Source organism: Triturus cristatus, chromosome 5_2 (assembly GCF_964204655.1).
Source record: "Triturus cristatus chromosome 5_2, aTriCri1.1, whole genome shotgun sequence".
Taxonomy (NCBI): Eukaryota; Metazoa; Chordata; class Amphibia; order Caudata; family Salamandridae; genus Triturus; species Triturus cristatus.
In genome coordinates, this window is record NC_140588.1 from 1,002,736,731 (window position 1) to 1,002,757,949 (window position 21,219).

The following is a 21,219-nucleotide window of genomic DNA, read 5'->3' on the forward strand; positions in this document are numbered from 1 at the left end:
TTAGCACTGAAGAATTCGACATATTTTTGTGAAAAGTAGTAAAATGCTGTGAACAAAGTTTTAATTGAGTAAAAATTGACAGGCTTGCATTTAAAATCTACAAAATGTTAATTTGCTGGTTTTAACTACTGGTACTTAAATTGCTATTTTCCTTTTGTCCTATAACTTAATTTTGCTTTCTGCATACCATTTTGTAAAAAATGATGTGAATTTTATGAAATCTGCTAAGCTTATTAGTAAGTTAAACTCCTGCCCTTTCACACTCTTCTTTCATATATCTGCTCGCTTCTGCTGTGGCTACATCCAGGTTAAAAGGGACCTAATGCGTGTCTCTGACCATATACGGCACTCACCTGCGTTTTGGCTGGGTAGAAATACTGCGCACATATATTAAGCATATTACCAAATCCATTTACACTCAGAAAACAGTAGTGTCCTTGGTACTGGCTGCATATAACTGCTGATAGGAAGATGGCACTATAGCCATTCATGTACAGTTGTCACTCAGGATTACCTCTATCCTACTTGTAGCCAAGCCTAGAAGGCCAGCATTTGCTCCTGGTGAGAACTAGGCGCATAATATCATGTTTGGTCATGTTAGACGAGGCGGGGTCCTTGCATCTGGATTATCTGACCTGAAAGGAGAACGATTGCTTCTACTAGTTGTTGGGGTAAAGAACTAGAGAAAGAAGGTGCCAGACAGTGTGCTGGCTTCTTAGAGGATTTGAGAAGAGTGTTGTGTGGGTTTGGGGGTGACAGCTGCTGACAGCTCCAGAAGAGTCAGGTGGAATATAGGCAGCTTCACTGACAAAGGAATAAGAAAGCTGTTCTTGTTTACCCGCAGTATCTCTTGTGAAATCTAGCTATGTGCTCCACAGCGTAGAGTGACATCTACTGCAAAACCCTTCAACGCCTCCCCAGGGGTAGAAAGTGCTATAGAAACCTACACTGCAACACATGACAAATGTGGGCCACTCATTCTTGAGTACCTCGTGAGGATCCATGGACTAATGGAGTTGATCAAGTCCTATGTTTCTGGTATCTTGTTAATCCATCAGTGGCCTACTATGGGGAAGTAATTAATTATGTAAGCGGGATTTGGGTGAGTTTTTTTTGTGGAAGCCGAGGAGAAAAGGTACTTGAACACGTAGGGAATTACACTGCATGAGATGGATGCACTTAAGATTAAGATGGCACACAATGCTAGAATGTCTATCTTATCTTTAGCAGGGCTGGAAGGCAAGAGAGGCGAGGGAGGAGGCATCATGTTTTGGTCTTGTGTTTTAGATTGAGCGTGAAGGTAGAGCGGCTCATTGAGTTACAGTTGTAGGTATGGAATTGTGGTCATTGTGGTGGTTCCTATCATTTGGGGTATCTCACTCTGTGGCAGTGTTTTTGAGGGCCTTATGGGCGCCTTCCTAGCAGTCAGTGTTGGTCGGTGTGGGCTCTGCAGTTTTGATGTAACGCTATTGTACCGAGATGCGCTAGAGAGGGTGGTGTAAATAAACTCATTGTATTGGAGATGCTGACTCAGACTATGGATTTCTTGAGGTTGATCATGATGAAGGAGGTGAAGAAGATGGGGAATCGTTTGTAAATCTGAGTGGTGCTCATGTAGATGCTTGTAGTTGGGGCACATGAAAGTTTTTAACAGTGAAAAGTGGTTTGTTTGATAAGAGGGATACTGTGTTTAGGGTGGGCCTGGGCGGAGGTCGCGTAGTTCCGCTGTGTGGAACTCCACGAAGTGACCAAAAAACTCTGCCGCGCTACGCGGAGTCCCACAAGTGGCAGAGTGTGTTACGTCACACCGTTCATGCTGATTTTTGGCACCGGGTGTTTGTCCCTCGCTGTAAAAAAGTGCCAGAGGGCGCTGGTTCTTTCTACCGCTCGGGTAGATGTTCTACTGGAGCGGCGGCTTCCTCAGCGCGAACGGAAAGTTTCTCAACACGACCGATAGCGACCATGCGCGACAGCACGTGTTGAGAAATCATGCCGGCAAGTGGTCTGGAGTAAGATTTTCCTCGCTCGTGCTTGTCAACTTAACGTTGGTGAGCGAGGAAAAAACTCAACTCTTCGAGTTTTTCGGAACTCCGCACTCTAGGCGGAGCATGAAAAACTTCACAAACTCTACGAGTAGAGTAAAATTTCGCACCCAGGCCTAGTTTAGGGAGGTGATGATGTATCTTGATGCATTTTGTTGAGGCAAGTCAAGAAAGGTGTCTCAACGCAGAGGTAGTTGAGGGTTTTGACTGAATCCAGTACAAGGAGAATTCATGGTAGGCCTGAGCATCTTGTCTAAAAGAACCCACAACACAGATTTCCCATGATTTAAAGTCAGATATTTTAATATAGACAACGATTTCCGTCTCTCTCACGAACATGTACACTTGTATGCTATGCTAGGTTGTGTTGTGTGGGTATTGCAAAGCACTTGTTCACCAAAATATGTATCATGGCACCAAGTGTTGAAACAATTGAGAAATCTGAGCTAGTTGATTTAAATTCGTAGATGTGTTGATCGAGCTTGAGGCGGAAGCCCCCAGGATACGGAAAGAGCCCCTATATTTTAAGAGGAGGGTCTTGGAAGCCGTTCAAACAGTGTGGTGGGGGGGATTTTCAGCGGATTTCTAAAATACAGACATCCCAAACTGCAAATGGCCAGTGGAAACCACGCAGGGATTTAAACCTGATCCTCTGTCTGGCTGGTAGCTGAGGAAGACTACCCAGTCTGAGTGATATATGAACAATTTTCCACACCCTAAATACAAATGGCTGCATCTTTGTGAAGTCCTTGTTTGAAAGGGCTCAATATTGTGCATTTCAAAAGTCCAATCTGGAATACACAAAGATATTCAGCACCATTGACATGTGGAAGAATCGAAGAAAAGGCGGAATTTCATATAGGGGTTTGAGTTGGATGTAGGCGGCATTCAATGTAGCTGAGATATGAAACTCAAGTAAAAGTGTCGGGTAAAGAACCATAGCATTTTTTACAATTGAGACCAAAATTCATGATGTGTCCATCGAAGTGGGCCAAATCAGTGTGTCCAAATAAGGAAAATCCAGCAGGAACAGTATAACCCTCTATGTGGAGGGATTCAGATTAAGATGGCCATGCTTAACCCGTGCCTATGACCAGAGTGTAAGGGGTCTTAAGATAGTGTGCGTTTCGTGAATAGGCCTGTAACGGATGAGTGATGGCACTTTTTAGAAGTTTGACTCGTAAAAATAAAAGAGAAACTGAACAAAAAGTTGCCCGACTGTGTGGATTCAGAGATTGCTTTGAAAAAAAAGAGCTTGACAACCGCAGATCTTAAATTTAAGAGGTAAAATTACAGTAGTTAAAGAGATTGTGTAGATACCTCGATTCCAGAGCAATGACTGTGCATAGACCATTGAAAAGGGGTGACAGAATAAGGCCCAGAGAATGGGCCACAATTGCTGATGTCGAACACTTGTGTCAGGTAAGCTTAAGCTCCTGAAAAGTCTTCAAGATGACCAACACATGGCAATAACTAGTAAGTATGGGGCTGTTGGTTTATGTTTCCCAAGCAGCCGGTAGTTCCCACTCCGTGTCATAGGCGTGCCACCAAGCACACGGACATGCTACTGGCACGGCCTTTTTCTTCTGCTATTTAAGAACCATTTCAAGCCTATTCTTTGGAGAATAGTTTTGGACTTCAGCTTGTCAGTCCATTGGAACCCATGAAGGACATCTTGACTGAAGGAGTCACAGCACACGTTAGGATCATATGAAGAGATACGTGACTGACGTATTTCAAATGTCTCATAAAGAACAGGGTAGTTCTTTCCTTCATCGCCTCCATTCAAAATCCGATCATAGTACAGTGCTTCGAAGTGATGGGTCTGACAGAAATGTAAACAAAACTGGCAAAATGTTCTGCCTACAGCATCTTCAAGAAAGAGGTGGAAATCAGCTCCTAAGAGCGTGAGACAGGGTGGAGTACATGCCCAATATGTTTGTCAGAAGTTACAACCTGTGCGAAATTCAGAGCTACCCTATTTTCCAAAATAATTTCAGAAACTATCACCTTCTCTTTAGATTGCCTATAGCCATGAGACGTGTTTTTGGGAGACCTGGTCGAGAAAATAATATACTAATAAGGAGGGTGTTGAGAAGACGATGAATTGGAAAGTTTCAGAAGGGGTCTTATAAGCAGAAATTAGAGTTTCAGAGTCTCACAAATGGCTACATGGCAACATCTAGAAATGTCTTGACTTCTCAGTAATGGCCATCCCTCCACCTCTCTTACTTTCCTGACCTTGTTTTGTATTGTACTGTATTTCTATTTGTACAGTGCTTGCTTTTCCCCTGGCAACGCCTAAAGTGCTTACTTTATAGAGAATCCTTTAAGATTCAATAACTAGGTTAGTCAGAGACAGCAGGGAGTCAGGGGATGGGGGCACGTTACCGCTTAAGTCCAAATCTATATTTTTCATTCAATTAGGTCATTAATGGCAAACAATGTTTTCACAGCCGCTCCTGCATTTAATAATACACGCATGATGGCTTCCAGGAGGAGTGCGGTTTATCTCAGTGCTGCTGAAGGGCTAGGAGATCTATTTGAGCTCTTTGGGTGCTAAATCTTATCCCCTGAAGGTCCATGCCCATAGAAAAGGACATTCTGGAGGCCCTTGGGTAGCGTGGTCCACATCTAGTCACTGGTGGCTGTGGATGGGCACAGCCAATCTAGCCCTCAGCAGATCAGCGTTCCACCTGCTGTGCGCAACCGCTGGGTGTCTGCCCCGCGGCGGCCATCTTAGGCCTAGAGGAAAGGGAAGAACTGCCCACAAAATGGCAGAAGAAAGGTCGACCTATCTACCTCCTCATAAAAACTGCCAGTATAATACATTTAATAAAAAAAAAGAAGGATAGAAAGTCAAAGAAGCCAATAAAACATGCACTGAAAATTAAATCCATATCAACAAAAACAGAAGATGTTCATCATCCTCGAACCTTGGAGCACAAGAAATGGGGAGAAAAATCATGGCAAAAGATGTGATGGAGAAATAAAACAATCATCCTTAAAACAGAAAAACAGCCAGTGTGGCACACAGAGGTATTAGCACCTCTACTTCAGTGCATACTGCGACCGCCGTTATGTACACATATGTAGATGCCCAGGCACACATGCACAAATGCATACACGCAGACACACACACACACACAGAACCTCGATAACTCATCCATACTTAATGGAAGCGTTCAAGCAAAGAAAAGCTGGTATAGCACAATAAAGCCAGGGTATTGAGTGCCTCGCACTAACCGGCTATTTAAGAGTTGGTGGCACGGACTTTGCTGGACATTTTAAAACATGCTGGTCTATTTTATATGAAGGATTCTGAGCATATAGACTTCGCAGGAGTAAATGACTGTCGTGAATAAGCTGTCAGTAAATCCACTATTAAGACCCCAAAGCGCGTAATATCAAACAGATGCCGTAAACTTCAGTTTGGCAATGAATTTGGTGCTAATTTGGTTGTCATGTGATTTTCAAGGATTCTACAAGTGAGGCCACACTTTTCACATCAACTGGGGTGATTTGGTTTCATGTCTTTGCTACTGATTTTCTGTACCTTTTTGCTTGCTGACTTTTCTGACCGTCATCGCAGCCTGTTTCTTCTGATACTCGGAGATTTCGAAGCCTGTGGAAAGGAAAAAGGAAACACATGGGTGGTTGTTTGATGTCAAAGAAGGAGTCCCATGGTCCTGCTTTAAGGAGGACTTCAGAGAGGATCCCACCTCATCTGGCTACTGAGTCTACGAGTCAGAGTGTACAAACAGACCTGAGGGCACGCATCTTTAATCAACCCGCCCTCTGCGCCATTTCACAAGGACACACCGATTATTGGATATTGTGAAGATATATCTTACATGGCAGCAAACCCCTAATTTAAAGTCAAGAGTGAGAGTTTTCATACCCAGTAAAGGCCTCCAACAAATCTTTCAGGGTAAAGATTACCAGCTGCCGCCAATCCACTACCCTCTACATTGCACCAGTGCCCGACGCAGACCTGTGCACCTGATTTGCAACACAACTGTACTCAGGGGAGTGCATGAAGCAGCCACGAAGGCCCCCACTAGGGTGGGGGCAGGCACACACTTCATCGGCCCATTCTCAATGGGGTCTTCTGGTTCCGCACCCATGGTCAGGGTATACGGTACATTTGTAGACACCATGATGGTGCAGCTCCTGCTTCAAAAGTGGTGTCTTTGGACGCACATCCTCCGGACTGCCTTTGTTGAGGGAGGGCTATTTTTACGGAGATAAGTGGTGCATAAGCCAGGGCGGCTGACTCCACAGCGAGGGGCTCACAGTTCGATTCCCAGCGCCAGAGGCAGATTAGCTCAGCATCATGTGACTCTGGGAAATAGTTAATTTAATCTACCCCCACGGCCTCCACCACCTTGAAACTCTTACGGGTGATTAGTTTGTGCTCCACAAATACTGGGTTTTTACTATGGACTCTGCCCAAAATGGGGTGTGGTCTATGCCCCTGCTTGGGCCCCTACCCAAAATACACCCTGGCGGGGTACACTACCATTATTTCACCTATTAGACGGGATGCAGTTAGCATGCCACTCTGGGGCCGTTATACCTGCGTGTCTTCACCTATAGTATGGGTAGGCGTTTTCCCATTATGACGCCCCACCTTCATGGTGGGAGGACACATTGTGTGTCTATGTAATCTCCATTACAGAAGAAGCCGCACCGGCACTTCTGGGCCCTTCTGTGGTCTGGAAGTGCCAGTGCCCTCACATGCCACTTCAGCGGTACACCCTCAATCTGTTATTAATACCAAGATACATGATCCACATGACATTAAACTCAATACATTGCATACATCATCCTTGGATGGATTAAAGGCAAGTGCAAAAGTAGCAAAAAACATTAATTACATTGAAATACAATTTCAAATGAATAACCACTGGGCACAACAAAATCATAGCTCCGAATGAACCGCTGAACCCACTCAGCGCCTTGAGACCCACATGGGTGAGTAGTCGCGCTTTATAAGATCACTGATTGATTGACTGATAGCTACTCTTTTTTCTAATCTGTGCTTTAGGCTTGCAAGTCCCCTGCTTCATCATTTGTAGTACTTGACACTTTGACGGCTTCTCCATCACTTCAGATTTGCTTACCAGCTCTTGACATGTACATTAGATCCTGTGCCTGTAGGTCTAGAATATCAAAAGAGCTCATGATGTCAGATAATGGCATGGGATTCAAATAATCTTAACATTCTCCTTTAATGAGAGGTATCCATATTCTCTGATAATTCATTCAATTGTCAATAATAAGATATGTACTTTAATAGATTAGAGCACTTCCTCAATGAGTCTATGTACAAAGAATTTTCAAAAGCAGTCGGTGTCCATTCTACACTTCCAAACACGTCAGATTCTAAAAACAGTGCAAAGCCCTGGCTTTTGGAGGCTCACATACTATTTTTACAGACAGCAGCAATGCAATTGTCAAGATACAACCCTGCTGGGTACAGTATCCTTTAAGTGTTTGCACACTGGGCTTGTGGCTCAACAAATCGGAAAGCTGTGCTATAAATGGTATTTTACCTGAAGGTTCAGGTAATGTCTCAGTGTTGTAAACTCAAGGCTGTGTTGTAGCATTGCTGCAGTCCATTGTAAGTTACACCAATAAAGGCATCAAGACCAGGAGTGGTCAGACACATATTAATATAGATGGATTTCATATGTAAGAAACACAACTATTATTACCCAACATACTCGGTACTAATTACATTAAACTTCGAAGGTCGAAGAAGGGGGGATGGTGCTGAGTAAGCGTAGAACCATTCCACCTTCATGGTGCACGCGTGTGTCTGTGGCTGGTGTATTTGCCTGCTGATATACTGTACGAGTGCACGTCATGATGCTTTGAGATGTCTACCACAACTTCGATATGGAGTAGTGCGCTTGAGGGTAGGTATGAAAGGTACCCTCGTGTCTCTAGGTTCTACAGCCTAAACATGAAAATACCCTCAGCTGATTTGTTGACATTGCCGGATGATTTTCTAATCCCATTAGCTCATGATATTAGCATGCCCATGGTGACTGCACAAGTTCATCACACACCTGTCAGGGAGTCCACAATGGCATGAGGTTCCATTCAGCTCATGATCCTATAATGCTCCCGAAGCATGAGAAGCCGCTACAGCTCATGACCCTAGATCAGCTGACCATCTCCACTGCTGCCTGATGCTTGGATGAACTCACACTGCACCACTCAGTAAAATATTGTCTATTTGATCAACAGAAGAAGGTAGAAAAACACAAAAGACTGCCTGATCCCATGACCATACGTGCACTGGACAGGACCCCTGCTAATTACACAAAAGGCAACAGTTATGAGCACCACATATACAGGTCCAGCAGGCGGAATAAGACAGACACATCAGGAGCAGAATCAATGTGGAAGGCAGTGTAGTGACAGACATCCACGGCGGTGAACAGGCATCAGAGGACAAGCAGGCAGGTCATTTCCGGAGTCTGCCGGATGATTCCATGGCATCAGAAACACATTCCAGTCCAGTTTTTGATTCTGTTACGCTTAATTCATCTTTTGTAAGATGCTAGTAAACTCTGGTTCATGGCACTAGTAATGCTGAAAACTGCATGACGAGGACAACAACGGTCAACGTACCACACCTGCAGGGACAGCTTTCCATAAGTGACTGGACATATCTTTGTGAGAGAAGAGCATTCTGTAGGGGAGGGGCTGAGACTGAGAAACATACCCCAGTTGACACTGGCCATTCAAGGACAACTTGAATTTTAGACATTTGTGGAATTCCCCTATAGAGCTATGTCTTCAATGCTCTCTGTATGTTAAAGATGAGAGCCACCAAGGCTGGCCCCCAGTGAAGCTCATGCAAGAAGGATGCTGCAAGTGCGAACTTCTGAGCTCCAGTAATTAAAGTGAGCTGCAGAGTTCAGATTAATCAATTGATCAGACAGTAGGACCATCGAGGCACTCCTTAATATAGTGAGTTTCCATAGTCCATACTCATTCCAATGGTTGTGGTCACTACAAACCAACTGCTTAAGCTGAGGTGAGCCAGGACTACAAATCCCAGAGAACATTGAGATATTCAATAATGGTTCCGGCCTCGAACACGCGCTTTCTGCTGAAATCAAGTCGGCTGAAAATATTACACCCAACAGATGTAATAAAGATTCTAGGAATATCTCTCAGAACCGTATCGGGAGAGACGTCAGAAAATATACAATTGCCAGCTAGGTTGAACTATAGGTCAATTACATGACACACAGAAACACTTTTTAAGTTTGGTCTTGGTTGCCATAGAAACAGGCACTTTTGCAGCCATGGTAACACGGACAGCTCTCGAAATAGGGCGACTTGAGTAAGTCATCATTTCCAAATTAATTCCTTTGCTGCAGGGAAACCATTATGTATTTGTATCTTCTCGATGACTGCACAGCAGCATCTTCTCTTTCAATTCTTTACATAAATATAAGCTTGTTAGTCGTTGTGGGAATCCAGGAAAGGATTCTGTACGCTGAGGTCACATATGCTTCTTGTGGGATCACCAATGTGCTTGTAAAAGCGGTGCAATTGGCTTGCAAACCCACAATGGCTCCTTCCCTCTGTCTCTGAAGTTGGAAAGTGTCTATTCTCGAAGGGTAATAACTTCACTGCCTTTGGACATGTAATAAAGCATTTTGGAATAAATTCAACATAAGAATCGAAAAATTATTCCATTGAATTATTACGCACTTCTCTATATCAAAGGCAACCCTAGTTATATTTATTGGCATAGATTTTGACAATAGTTTGATCTGTAGAATAACGAAAGTTATTTATTTTCGATGGAACAATTGACGTTTTCTGTGCCTACTCTTCTTTTGTGAATTATTTCATACCTTATCCTCCATAGCACATAAGGGGGTGGAGCTGACCAATGAAATTGCACGTGACCCGGGCCTCTATTTTCTCTAGTTTTTTTTACTGCAAAACATCATTACCCAGTCACAATACATCTTTAGAATATTATTCTGTGAAACTGTGCAGAGATGAATCTCCATAAACGCCTAGCGTTCCATGCTTGCAAAAGAAATCAATCAAAGCAGACACATGCTTCAGCTGAGATTTCGCATTTATTAAACAATTCTGTAATTTAATTGACAACACACTTCTGCAGTCCATTAACATATTTCAGTAAGCGCCTTTATCTGATGTAAAATTCAATGTTGGCATCAGATGAGTTCTTAATTGTTGTGTGGGGCTTAGAATTAAAATATAAATATTCTGATTTCTTGTATGGTGTACAGCATATTGTTATACAAATAAGGTAGTAGCCAATCCCATTTTGACAGATATATAATAATGCTAAGTGTAGAACATACCAGTGCTAGGAGATAAATCTAACATCAATGGTACCTGAGGGATAACTAGATGCAGAAATAAGGCTGGCCCATAGCTTCACATGTTATGGGTAGAGCACAGGCCTCTTAGATTGTGGGGAGAGGGCTAACTACAAAGACAAGAAAGCTGCTTTTATGGTGAGTATACTCTCCACCCTCTTAAATACTCTATATTGTTGTGTTCCAAAATATAGAATATATCAAATGTTATATGTGAACACTTTATTATTTCAGTGATGTTATATGCACAAACGACAAGATATCGGCATTTAGATACAATATCGCTTGTGTGATATAACCAACCTTCAGACTGTAAAATCATATACCTTTAGTTTTGAATATTCAGCTAATTTGTGAAACAATGAAACATAATTGATGATTGTGTATATGTGTGTTATTGTCACACATTAACTACATATTGTCTAAGTAAGCCAATCGAGATAGCGAAATGAATTGAAAACACTGTACCCCACTGGTCATAATTTAATTATGGCCAAGCCGACTTCTAAATGCCAAGCCGAGCCTACTTCTAAATATATTTTGTGATTTGTATCCGTCCCTCTTAAAAGGAGGTGAAGGCATTTACAAAGTCTTTATTTAAGTGTGAAGTGCTTCCATTCTTTACCAGTTCCTTTGTGTCTGTGGTCCACTTCCTGCAGGTGTATTAACACTAGTGCTATGGGAAATATATCATTAATATCTCTACAGTACAAAACAGCATTAGGTGCTGAGCTCTTGGGCACTGCCCCAAAATACTCATTGCCATATAAAAATCTCCATAGTGCACAGATAATGCTGAGAGATCTCCTTCTTCACCTGTCTATTTGGTTCTTGTGCTTCTAAAAGGATAGCCTGGCAAGTAAAAAGTGTATTATGCAGATATTGCTAGTTTCGTTTTTAGCCAACGTTCTTGCACAATAGGAACAAAGTGCACCCATTTTTCAAAAATGTACACCTGAAATGTCAAATAATGTGCATGCAGCTGATATCGTTACCTTGACTATGTTACTGTTAATAACAATGTAAAATAATTCATTATGGATGTCAAATCCTTATTGCAGTGTTTTTAACATGTACAGGTTAATTTATAGGTGCAACGTTGTTGGTTCTTTTATGTTGGTGGCATATAGATACATAATCTGAAAATTACTACGTTTTTCTGGTAAGCAACAATTCAGTTACCAAAGTAGAATTAACAATAGGAATCTTTTTTTTGTTTACGTGTATCATTATTCACCCACATTTCTTGAATGGGCACAGACATATAGATGCTACTAAAGTTATGCATGTAATCTTTCAACAGTTAGCTGTAACAACAAAAAAACTAGCAGATGATCAACAACTCTTATAAACTAAAGGTGTTGTTTAGGGTCTGTGTGCAATCCGGTTTTTTAATATTTTTACACCTCACTTCCCAGGAGTGACTGGGAACAGCGAATCATATTTGAAATACCACCCACTTTTTTGATTGTGGGCAGTGGGCTTTGCCATGGTATATCCATAGTTCATTTTACGGTTTTACCACTGAAAACAGAAACACTACCAGACTGGCTCACTTTTAAAGCGGAGGTGCTCAGCATGAATTATGGATGCCAGGCGCGGTTAATGAACGTCACAATCATGGCCCCAGAGCATTGCGAGCGGGAGATTGTACGCGCTTGAATCACCATCTTACAAAGCACAGAGCCAAAGCACATAACGCCCAATAATAGTATGAGAAGAAGCACAGAGCAGACCCACTTGCATATTCATACTCGGATATCTCTGATACACTTTGGAATAATTTAGGAGTGCTTTAAGCCTGGGCGTGAAATTGCACTCCGCTCGCGGCGTTTGCAGGGTTCCCAAACACGCCACTCAATGGAGTTTTTTTCCTCTCTCGTGCTCACAAACGTTAAGTTTGCAAGAGCGAGCAAAGAAAATCTTACTCCAGACCACCTCCCGGCAAGATTTCTCAACGTGGGCAGTCACCGATGGCCGCTACTGCTCTCTTTGAGAAAACTTTTCTTTGCATTGAGGAAGCTGCCACTCGAGTAGAACATCTATTCGAGTGTTAGAAAGAAGCCGCGCCCTCTGTGCTGCGCATGGTGCTGTTTGTGCTGATATCCCAGCGTAGAATAAACACCCGGAGCTAAAAATCAGCGTGAACGGCATGACCTAACGCACTCTGCCACTTGCGAAACTCCGCGTCTCATCGTGGTTTTTTTTGAGTCACTTCGTGGAGTTCTGCAGAGTGGAACTCCGCGAACTCCGCCCAAGCCTAGAATGTTTAGGTTTATAAACTGTACCTACGATTGAAATTAAATAAAACGGATCATGAATATTTAATTTAGGATTTCAAGTTATTGAATAGAGGAGGCATAAGGAAATGTATGACATTCCAACAGATATAGGCCGGGGTCTTTAATAGCAACAACAGACAGACATCCATACATCGTCAGTAGTTCTTCTGGTGTTGTCACACAAAGATGACATTGCTTTTCGGTGTCATCTTTGTGTGACTACACCTAAAAGACTGGGCTTGCACAGCTCCAGCAAAGCACTGCAGGTACATATCAGCGCACACTGAATCAGGCATTTTTTTGAAGAAAATGTTAGCTGTTTCCAGCCCAAAAATAGGAATAATGAATGACCTACTTTGAATAAAGAGAGAATTAGTCCTCAAGGGGCTTCCAGTGACATCATAAATAATTCCAGCAAAGCTCATGTGGTTTAGAAATGTCACCAGATACACAGAGGTGCATTGCTATCGTAATTATTAAAGGGTGGCAATACATAATTTTACATTATGTACAGGTTTTCCCAAACAGGCATGTATTTTTATTTACATCATATTCTGACGTCAGTATTTTCCAACCTCCATCCAGCACATCCTCAGCTAGATGTGAGTTCCACAGATAGATTCTTTATGCATGACTCGGATCTCGTATCATCAGACGGTGAGTGCTTGAAGCGCTGCTGGTGCCCAACTAAAGGCGTATGACCTGCTGAGTGACCAAAGAGAATGCAGCTTGCTCCCTGGGTCTAGGTGCCTGAGCTGCTCTCTGTGTCCAATTGAGCAGAAAGTGCATGAATCACCCTCAATGTTCAGGTAATAGAGTGCATGAATGGATCCCTGTGATGCGCTAAAAGCTGCCAATCACCTAGCTCCCCGAATCCAGCTACCAACTGCTGCCAGGAACATGTCCTATTTGTGGCTAGTAGAAAATGCATGCCTTGCTCCTGCGCTCCATTAGCAAACAGCACATGACTTACTCCATGTAACCCACAATCAGATGCCACAAAGCTCAGTCTGTGCCTGGCCACTTGACCTGTTCTCTGTATTCAGTTAGCGGGGCGCATTAGTTCCTCCCTGTGCTCCAATAACCAATAGGGCTCAAAGCCTGTGCTCAACTAACAGATGTTGCGCAACTTGTACCCTGCATTAGGCTACAAATACACCTACGAATCTCCTTCTGTGTCCCACTTGGTTGCTTGCTGAGTGTAACCCGCTACCAACTGGTGAATGACTCTCCCTGCATCTTGCTGACACGCTTTGCATGACATGGTGCGAGTGGCTTGCTATTGGTTCTTGTGCTTCCTTCCATGCCTGCAAATAGGAGCACAGGAATTACTACCTGTGCAACACTGCAGCTGCCACTGAATGCATAAACCAGTAGGGACCTTCCAATGATGTTGAAGTTTCAACAAAGGGCTATGAGCAGAAAATAATGGTGATATAGCCTCGCTATATTTGGATATATATATATATATATATATATATATATATATATATATATATATTACCTACTGGCGGTCGCCAGTAGGTAGTTATAGTTAGGACCACGTTTCCATAGGAAAACCTCAACATTCTATTTTGAATAACTTTGGCGCCGGTCGACGAATCCTCGCGAATTTCTCAAAATAGGTGGGGCGCTACGCTCCGCTCCTACCCTGAAAGTCTCGGGGGGATTCGTCAAGCGGGGGCTGAGATAAAAGGGGGGTCCCAAAACGCGTTTTTCCCATGCATTTTTCCATAGGACCTTTAGAACGAGCTACAGCCCGAACGGCTGAACAGAATTACTAGAAATTTGGCAGAGAGGTAGTCCCTAGGTCAAGGAAGTGCCTTTTGTAGGTTTGGTGTAAATCTGTTCAGTAGATTCTGAGAAAATAGCCTTTAAATCAATATATATATCTGAGCCCGCTTACGGTACGCTTACGGTACGCTTACCGTACGCTTACCGTAAGCTTACGGTGGCGTGCGCGAGCGCGATTCTGATTGGCTCTTAGATCTTAGTAAACATTCGAATCGGCCGAAACCAGGAAGCGGCGTCCGCCATTTTGTCTCTCGCACTGAGTGTTGTTTATCAAACATGATGGCCAAAAACATGTTACGGGGCTGTTTTGACAACTCCCTCCCACATAGTCATGTTGAGGGAGTCCCCAAACATCCCCCAAGAGCAAAAACGGTTTTATTTTTTTTTCGGCAATTTCGCGGGGTACGCTTACCGTACGCTTACCGTACGCTTACCGTACGCTTACGGTAAAAAAATAAAAATAAAAAAAACACTATCCACACTTACCCCACCCCCTGTGCTTTTGGTGGCCGCAGGCCACCAAATGTGCAGGGCTTATTAATAGAGAAAAAAAACGTAATTTTGGCAACATGAAATTATAAAATCGAAATAAAAAAAACACTATCCACATTGACCTCACCCCCTGTGCTTTTGGTGGCCGAAGGCCACCAAATGTACAGGGCTTATTAAAGTTGATAAAAACCGTGCACGGAACGAACTGCGTTAAGTGGGCGCGCACGCCACAAATGGCGTAAAGTAACTTAGCATTTAAAAAACCGTACAAATTCACTGAAAAAACCATAGGTTTCACACACGTTATAGTTAGGAAATAGCATTTAAAAAACCTTGCTAATTCACTGAAAAAACCATAGGTTTCACACATGTTATAGTTAGCTGGACATTTTACTGATAAAAAACCAATGAAATTCCCCCGTTATAGTTACTGTAGGCAACTATAACTCACGCGACCGTAATCCTCTGCTGATGACATATGTGTCTTTATGTAAAAAAAATATTTGTAATATATGTATAGCTAAAATTTAATGGAAGAAGATATGGGCAAATAAGTGTCTAAATACAGTATTAGCATCAGCAGAGGATTGCGGTCGCGTGAGTTATAGTTGCCTACAGTAACTATAACGGGGGAATTTCATTGGTTTTTTATCAGTAAAATGTCCAGCTAACTATAACATGTGTGAAACCTATGGTTTTTTCAGTGAATATATATATATATATATATTCACTTAAAAAACCATAGGTTTCACACAGGTTATAGTTAGGTGGACATTTCACTCGTAAAAAACCAATGAAATTCCCCCGTTATAGTTAGTTCAGATAACTATAACTCGCGCGCCCGCAATCCACTGCTCATGACGTCACATATTACATCACTCATGACATGGTCAGTGGCATCACTCATGACATCACTGATGACATCATCCTTGTGATAGAGTGGCGGTCGCGCGAGTTATAGTTATCTGAACTAACTATAACGGGGGAATTTAATTGGTTTTTTACAAGTGAAATGTCCACCTAACTATAACCTGTGTGAAACCTATGGTTTTTTAAGTGAATTTGCAAGGTTTTTTAAATGCTAATTCCTAACTATAACGTGTGTGAAACCTATGGTTTTGTAAGTGAATTTGTACGGTTTTTTAAATGCTAAGTTATGTATTTATTAATATATTCTTTTTTTTTTAAGGTTTTTCACCGTGCACGCACCGTGCGCGCGCTTTGATAATATATATATATGTCCCTAGCATCAACAATCTAGCCAAAGAATGTAATTATGAAGGAATAACATCCAAGCAGCTGTGTAGATGTGTCTGTCCGCCAGTAAGTTTCATATATGTACTAAATAAACTCCCAGATAGAAGTATACCCCAAAAGTAGGGGTATATAGGGCTTCTGTGGGGAAACTAAGGGCACATACAGAAAGGTAGCATAGTAATTTCATAGCGATTGCTGTAACATCTAGCAGTTTTAACACTTCCCAGTAGGGCACCCTAGTTTTCTATGGATACTCAAAAATTCTACAAGGCTGATTGATTACAATAATCTAAACAAACCTTTTTTTTTCTTTAAAAAATATATTATTGTCATTTTGGAATATAACTCGAGATCTTTCTTTGGCTTGGCGTTCAGGCCAGTGTCTGAATCCATCATAGTTTTCTTACCTCTCCTGTTGATAAAAAAAAGGAATTGAAAGTACAAGGCAAAGGGTATCGCTAGTTTCGCCTTAAACTTTATTAAAGGAGGCAGTATAGCCATCCAGGACCTCATTACCCTATTACTCGGTAAGACCTTAATAGCATCTAATGCTTCATGGGAGAGCTATGGGTTCATCTGATAATTCCAACAGGGCAGAGGGAATATTTTTGACCTTCATGTCTTTCAGATTCTCTATTTGTGCCAAATCTGAAACACTTTCTCCACAGGAGATGGTTTGTTCTAATTTTGTGTGCAAGAATCCTCTTTTTCATAATACCATTCTTTGGTTTGTAACATATGTCTTGCCATTTCACCTAAAAGCACCTGTTCCAGATCCCCTCTTAGTTTCTGCACTTCCTTGTAAGTCTTACAGGAGCATGTACATCCATGTTCAGCTGTCAGTCATCATATGTCCTTTTCTTGTGCTATCTTACAAGCTGTATCCCTTCAAAAACCTTTATGGTTTGTTACTTCAGCTCCCCCTCATTAGAACCTTAGCTGCATCCCATCTAACTCAAAGGGACAGGAATAGCACATAGATTATCTAATGCTTCTCAAATACCATTTCTCACTAAAAGGTCTAAAATGCAATGCCGTTCATGTGCCATCATCTTCTATAGCAGATTTTATCATCATTAGATCATATTGAATTGACACAGGAGCATGAGCAGACAGCAACTTATTTCTTTCTGACTCATGGGGAACACAGAAAAACCCTCTCTGTGGGTGTAAAACATATTAATCCTGGAGGATGTCCTATGGCCACTGGAAAGTAATGTGTAGTCCCTCTCATAGGGTTGGTGGGTTTTCCAAATAACAATCAGGTTTAAGTCTCTAATCCCATCTACTATTATAGTTGGTCCACTAGACATGCCAATTCTCTTCTTAGAGCGGTAAAGTACTGTTGCACTAAAATACCCCCCTAAAATCAGTGTCCCTCCCAATTATCTCAGTCACAGTCAAGAATATATCTTTGAAAAACGGCGACTTTGTCTCTGAGGTACCATATATACAAAGCAAGGTTATAAATGTGCTCTCCATCTGTCCCTTTAGAAGAAGCCAACCCTGCTTATCTATATATTTGTATTTATCTTGAAATCTCAAACCTTTCCAAAACAATATAATCAGACCCTCATTTTTTGGGGGTGCCAGAGAGTTGATACTGCAAGGGGAAGAAGGGCAAGTAGAGCATGTGGACATCATCTAAAAGTAAATGGGCTTCTTGTAAAAATGCTATTGCAATATCCTTGAATTGTAGACATTTCAATAGCGTCTTCCTTTTCAATTGGGAGTTTAAGCCTTGTAGTTTAAGTGCCAAAATATTGATCAATGTCATATGAATTGTATTGGGCCCACATCCTGTAGCTGAATACCAGTGGCAGCTTTCGATCCACTGAAACGTGTCCCACCTTCAACTATGTGGGCCATCAAATACCCAGAAGTAGGGGAAACATTGGCTCTCGACTGGCTGCGGTATGTAACAAAAAAAAAAACTTAGCACTAAAGCTAACAATACTAAAGTAGTGACTCTGTTCAATCAATAAGTACAACATTGTGTGGGTTATTAATGCTAAACTAGAGGGGCAGCATCCAAGCAGTCACCCGGGTCTGATCAAGCCGATTCTATACTTCCCTTGCTAGTCGCAGTGCCTACTTCGGAGTGGGATTATTCAAAACTCAATAAAAGTTTCCATCATGCATTCTAACCTATTCAGGTGTCCTCTAGGTGAAATCTTCCTTTCCCTTTATTCATACCTTTAGGAAGCCCAGCAGGACCCTCAGCAAAAGCACCAGGACACAGAGCTGTGTCCTGTTTTGGACTCATGAAGGAGTCCCTTAATGACACACTTTTCGCTGTCTTGGGTTTATTTAAGGCCATGACCAGTTCCTCCTCCTGCAATTTTTAATAACCTAACTGTGAGGCTGGATTCAAGTAAAAGTATCAGAGTATTGATTCTCAAACTCTTTGGTGAGCCCAAAAAAGGAGCAAAAAAAGCATCAAAAGAAAGACTTACCTGTTGTCAGTCAGAACAGAGCCCCAAAATCACTTCAACCCTCGAAGAACTTACACATCTATTCTAGTGAGTCTTCAGTTATCAAGTCTGCCACGTTTGTATACCTTATTGTCTTTTATCATCACCATTGAAAATTCTAATTCCTGCACTGTTTCAGGATTCAATTGGAAAAACAGGCTCTCTCTCGAGCATTTCTCGGGCCCCTGAACCTCTTTAGGAAATATGCCTGTATGTCGTCATTTGCTCATCCTGTGATTTCCCAGATTGTCTCCCTCTTGGTTCAGCACCCCAGCTCTGGCTCAGCCAGATTCATTCCATGGGGGCTTAAAAGCCCCCACAACTGAACATTGTCATCTCAATAGCCCAGCCTCCTCCTCCACTGCCCAGCTCTCGTTTCACGAAGCAGTGTGGCCTACAGGTCAGTTTCAGCTCAACCCGCACCACTCTGAACAGCGCCGCCCTTTCAGGCACACAGGCCGGGGCAGCACACTTGCATGGCCACCCATGTCCTTTTGCTTATCCTCTTCAGTCCAAAGGTGCTGCTTCTCCTTCTGGGGGTTCCACTCCCCGAAGGAGGCATTGACGTGTCCCACAGCCTCTCAAACCTCCACCAACCGCCATCACTCTTCAGTGGGGAGTAGGCAGCCATTTTTCTCCCCTCACTGCACAGGCTGTGCTCCTCGCTTAACTAGATCAATGTTACTCTGGGCCATACTGTCTCAGCCCTTTAGTTCAGTGATGGACCATCGTTCACCTTTAATAAAACACTGTACACAGTCTTGGCGATGCTTAAGGACTATTAACAGCCATTTACCGGACCCGAGCGTCGGCGCTCAGCCGGGACACATGCGTCCCCCCCTGGCCAAACTCCCCACATAAACTTTTATTCTGATTCAACTAAGCCTTCTTTTAAACAATCTATAAGAATCCTCTCTGAATTATTTAAGAATAAGTGGGAAAAATCCTACAGGTCACAACTGTAAGATACAAGGGCTTCTTACCAATCTTCTCGTCTTCCTGTACCATCTTCCTCTCTTCCCGGAAGGCTCGGAGCCACCGGAGCTTCTCCTCCAGCTTCTTCGCAAAGTATAGATGTATGTCCTCTGTCTCCTTGTTGTGCAGCTTGAAGGCGTTTTTCACGCTCACGTTGAAGTCGTCATCGCGACCGTCATCCACCTCGATGACCTCGTACTTGTCCATGTCGATGCGGCCTTTGTAGTAGAGGATATCCCTTCGGATCAGGTCCTGGGGGTGAGAGGGATGGAAGGATTTCAGTGAGTGTGGGTGCGTATTCTGATGACCTCAACAAAGATTACTGTTTAATTGATATTTAGTATGCATGCCCATTCAAACAACCTTATTAGACAGAGATGTTTATTTTGCAAATGAGTCCCAGTGGGTTGCAGCATAAGTAGTTTGCATTGCAAATTAAGATGTTCAGTTTCATATCGCGTACAAAAGTAAGTTCAAGAAACTTTTTAATTACCTTGCAGCATTCTGCAGATTGGGCTGAGAGAGTGTCAGTGTTAAGGTCATTTTTTGTGATGATGTGACTTCAGTTTCTTTCCTTGGTTACCAATCATCTTGTTCTCTTGCTGCTTACAATAACACTGGAAGTGGATTTAGGCCATCATTGCTATGACTACAAGGAAGCAATTTCCCAAAATCATCCTTCGATAGGTGTGCTACGGCATCTGGAGGCGGTTCTGCCAATCTAATTCAGAACTAGATGTCACAGTGGTCAGGAGAACAAACAACAAGGTGATGCATGCTATGCTTACTTTAATCTCACCAGTTGACGACTGCTCTGGCCACATTCCAATCCATTGTTTTTCACTCCAGACAGAAGCCAACCTTATAGAAGTTAGTACAGACACAGCTCCATCCCAAACTGCCAGGCAAGAGCACCCCAGAAGGTAACACAAGCAACCCTGACAGGTTTCGGTCTGTTTGGGCCTCATCAGTAGGATGCAGATTGAGTGCAATCCACATCTAGGCATACCTTTCGCACTTAGGGCGACAACTACTGGATGTGGGTCCCGGGCACACTGTGCCATAGGACTCAAGTTATGCCTCACTGATAACGACCGAAGTAGGTCGAAACGGTTGTGTGTTGCTTGTGGTCTCTTCTATAGGGGGCCTCAACTGGCAGTTCAGGACAATACATGTTTCCATGAGGATCAGGGTCAGTACTGATTTGCAGAAGGTGAGCCTTTGTCTAGAGTGGTTTGACGGGCATAAAATGATGGACTAGAATGCGGCAGAGCGATTGCCAGTTGTTGAGATTAATTCAAGCATTCCATCCATTATGTTGGTGGTGTTGCCATTTATGCCCTGTGAGGAATACCAGTGCTTCTACAAGCTCCCTCTACCCCCGAGAAGCTTAACTGGGAACAGCAAAAATTATGGGGTAATAATTGCCCAACTTTTCTGAATGTAGTGAGGAGTTCTCCAAAGTTGGCATATTAATGGCTAATTTAAACTTCACCACAGGAAACACACACATTGT

At 42.6% G+C, this 21,219-nt stretch overlaps 1 protein-coding gene across 1 annotated transcript in view; it reads right to left on the reverse strand.

Moving 5' to 3' along the window:
* ARHGEF9 (Cdc42 guanine nucleotide exchange factor 9) overlaps positions 1-21,219 on the reverse strand; it is a 1,163,048-nt gene that overhangs the window by 33,236 nt on the left and 1,108,593 nt on the right. Inside the window, exons 14-15 of the mRNA XM_085608275.1 lie at positions 19,712-19,955; positions 5,599-5,667 (exon numbers count right to left, since the gene is read on the reverse strand). Coding sequence (XP_085464401.1) covers positions 5,599-5,667; positions 19,712-19,955 — 313 coding nt within the window. The remainder of the gene's footprint in view (positions 1-5,598; positions 5,668-19,711; positions 19,956-21,219) is intronic.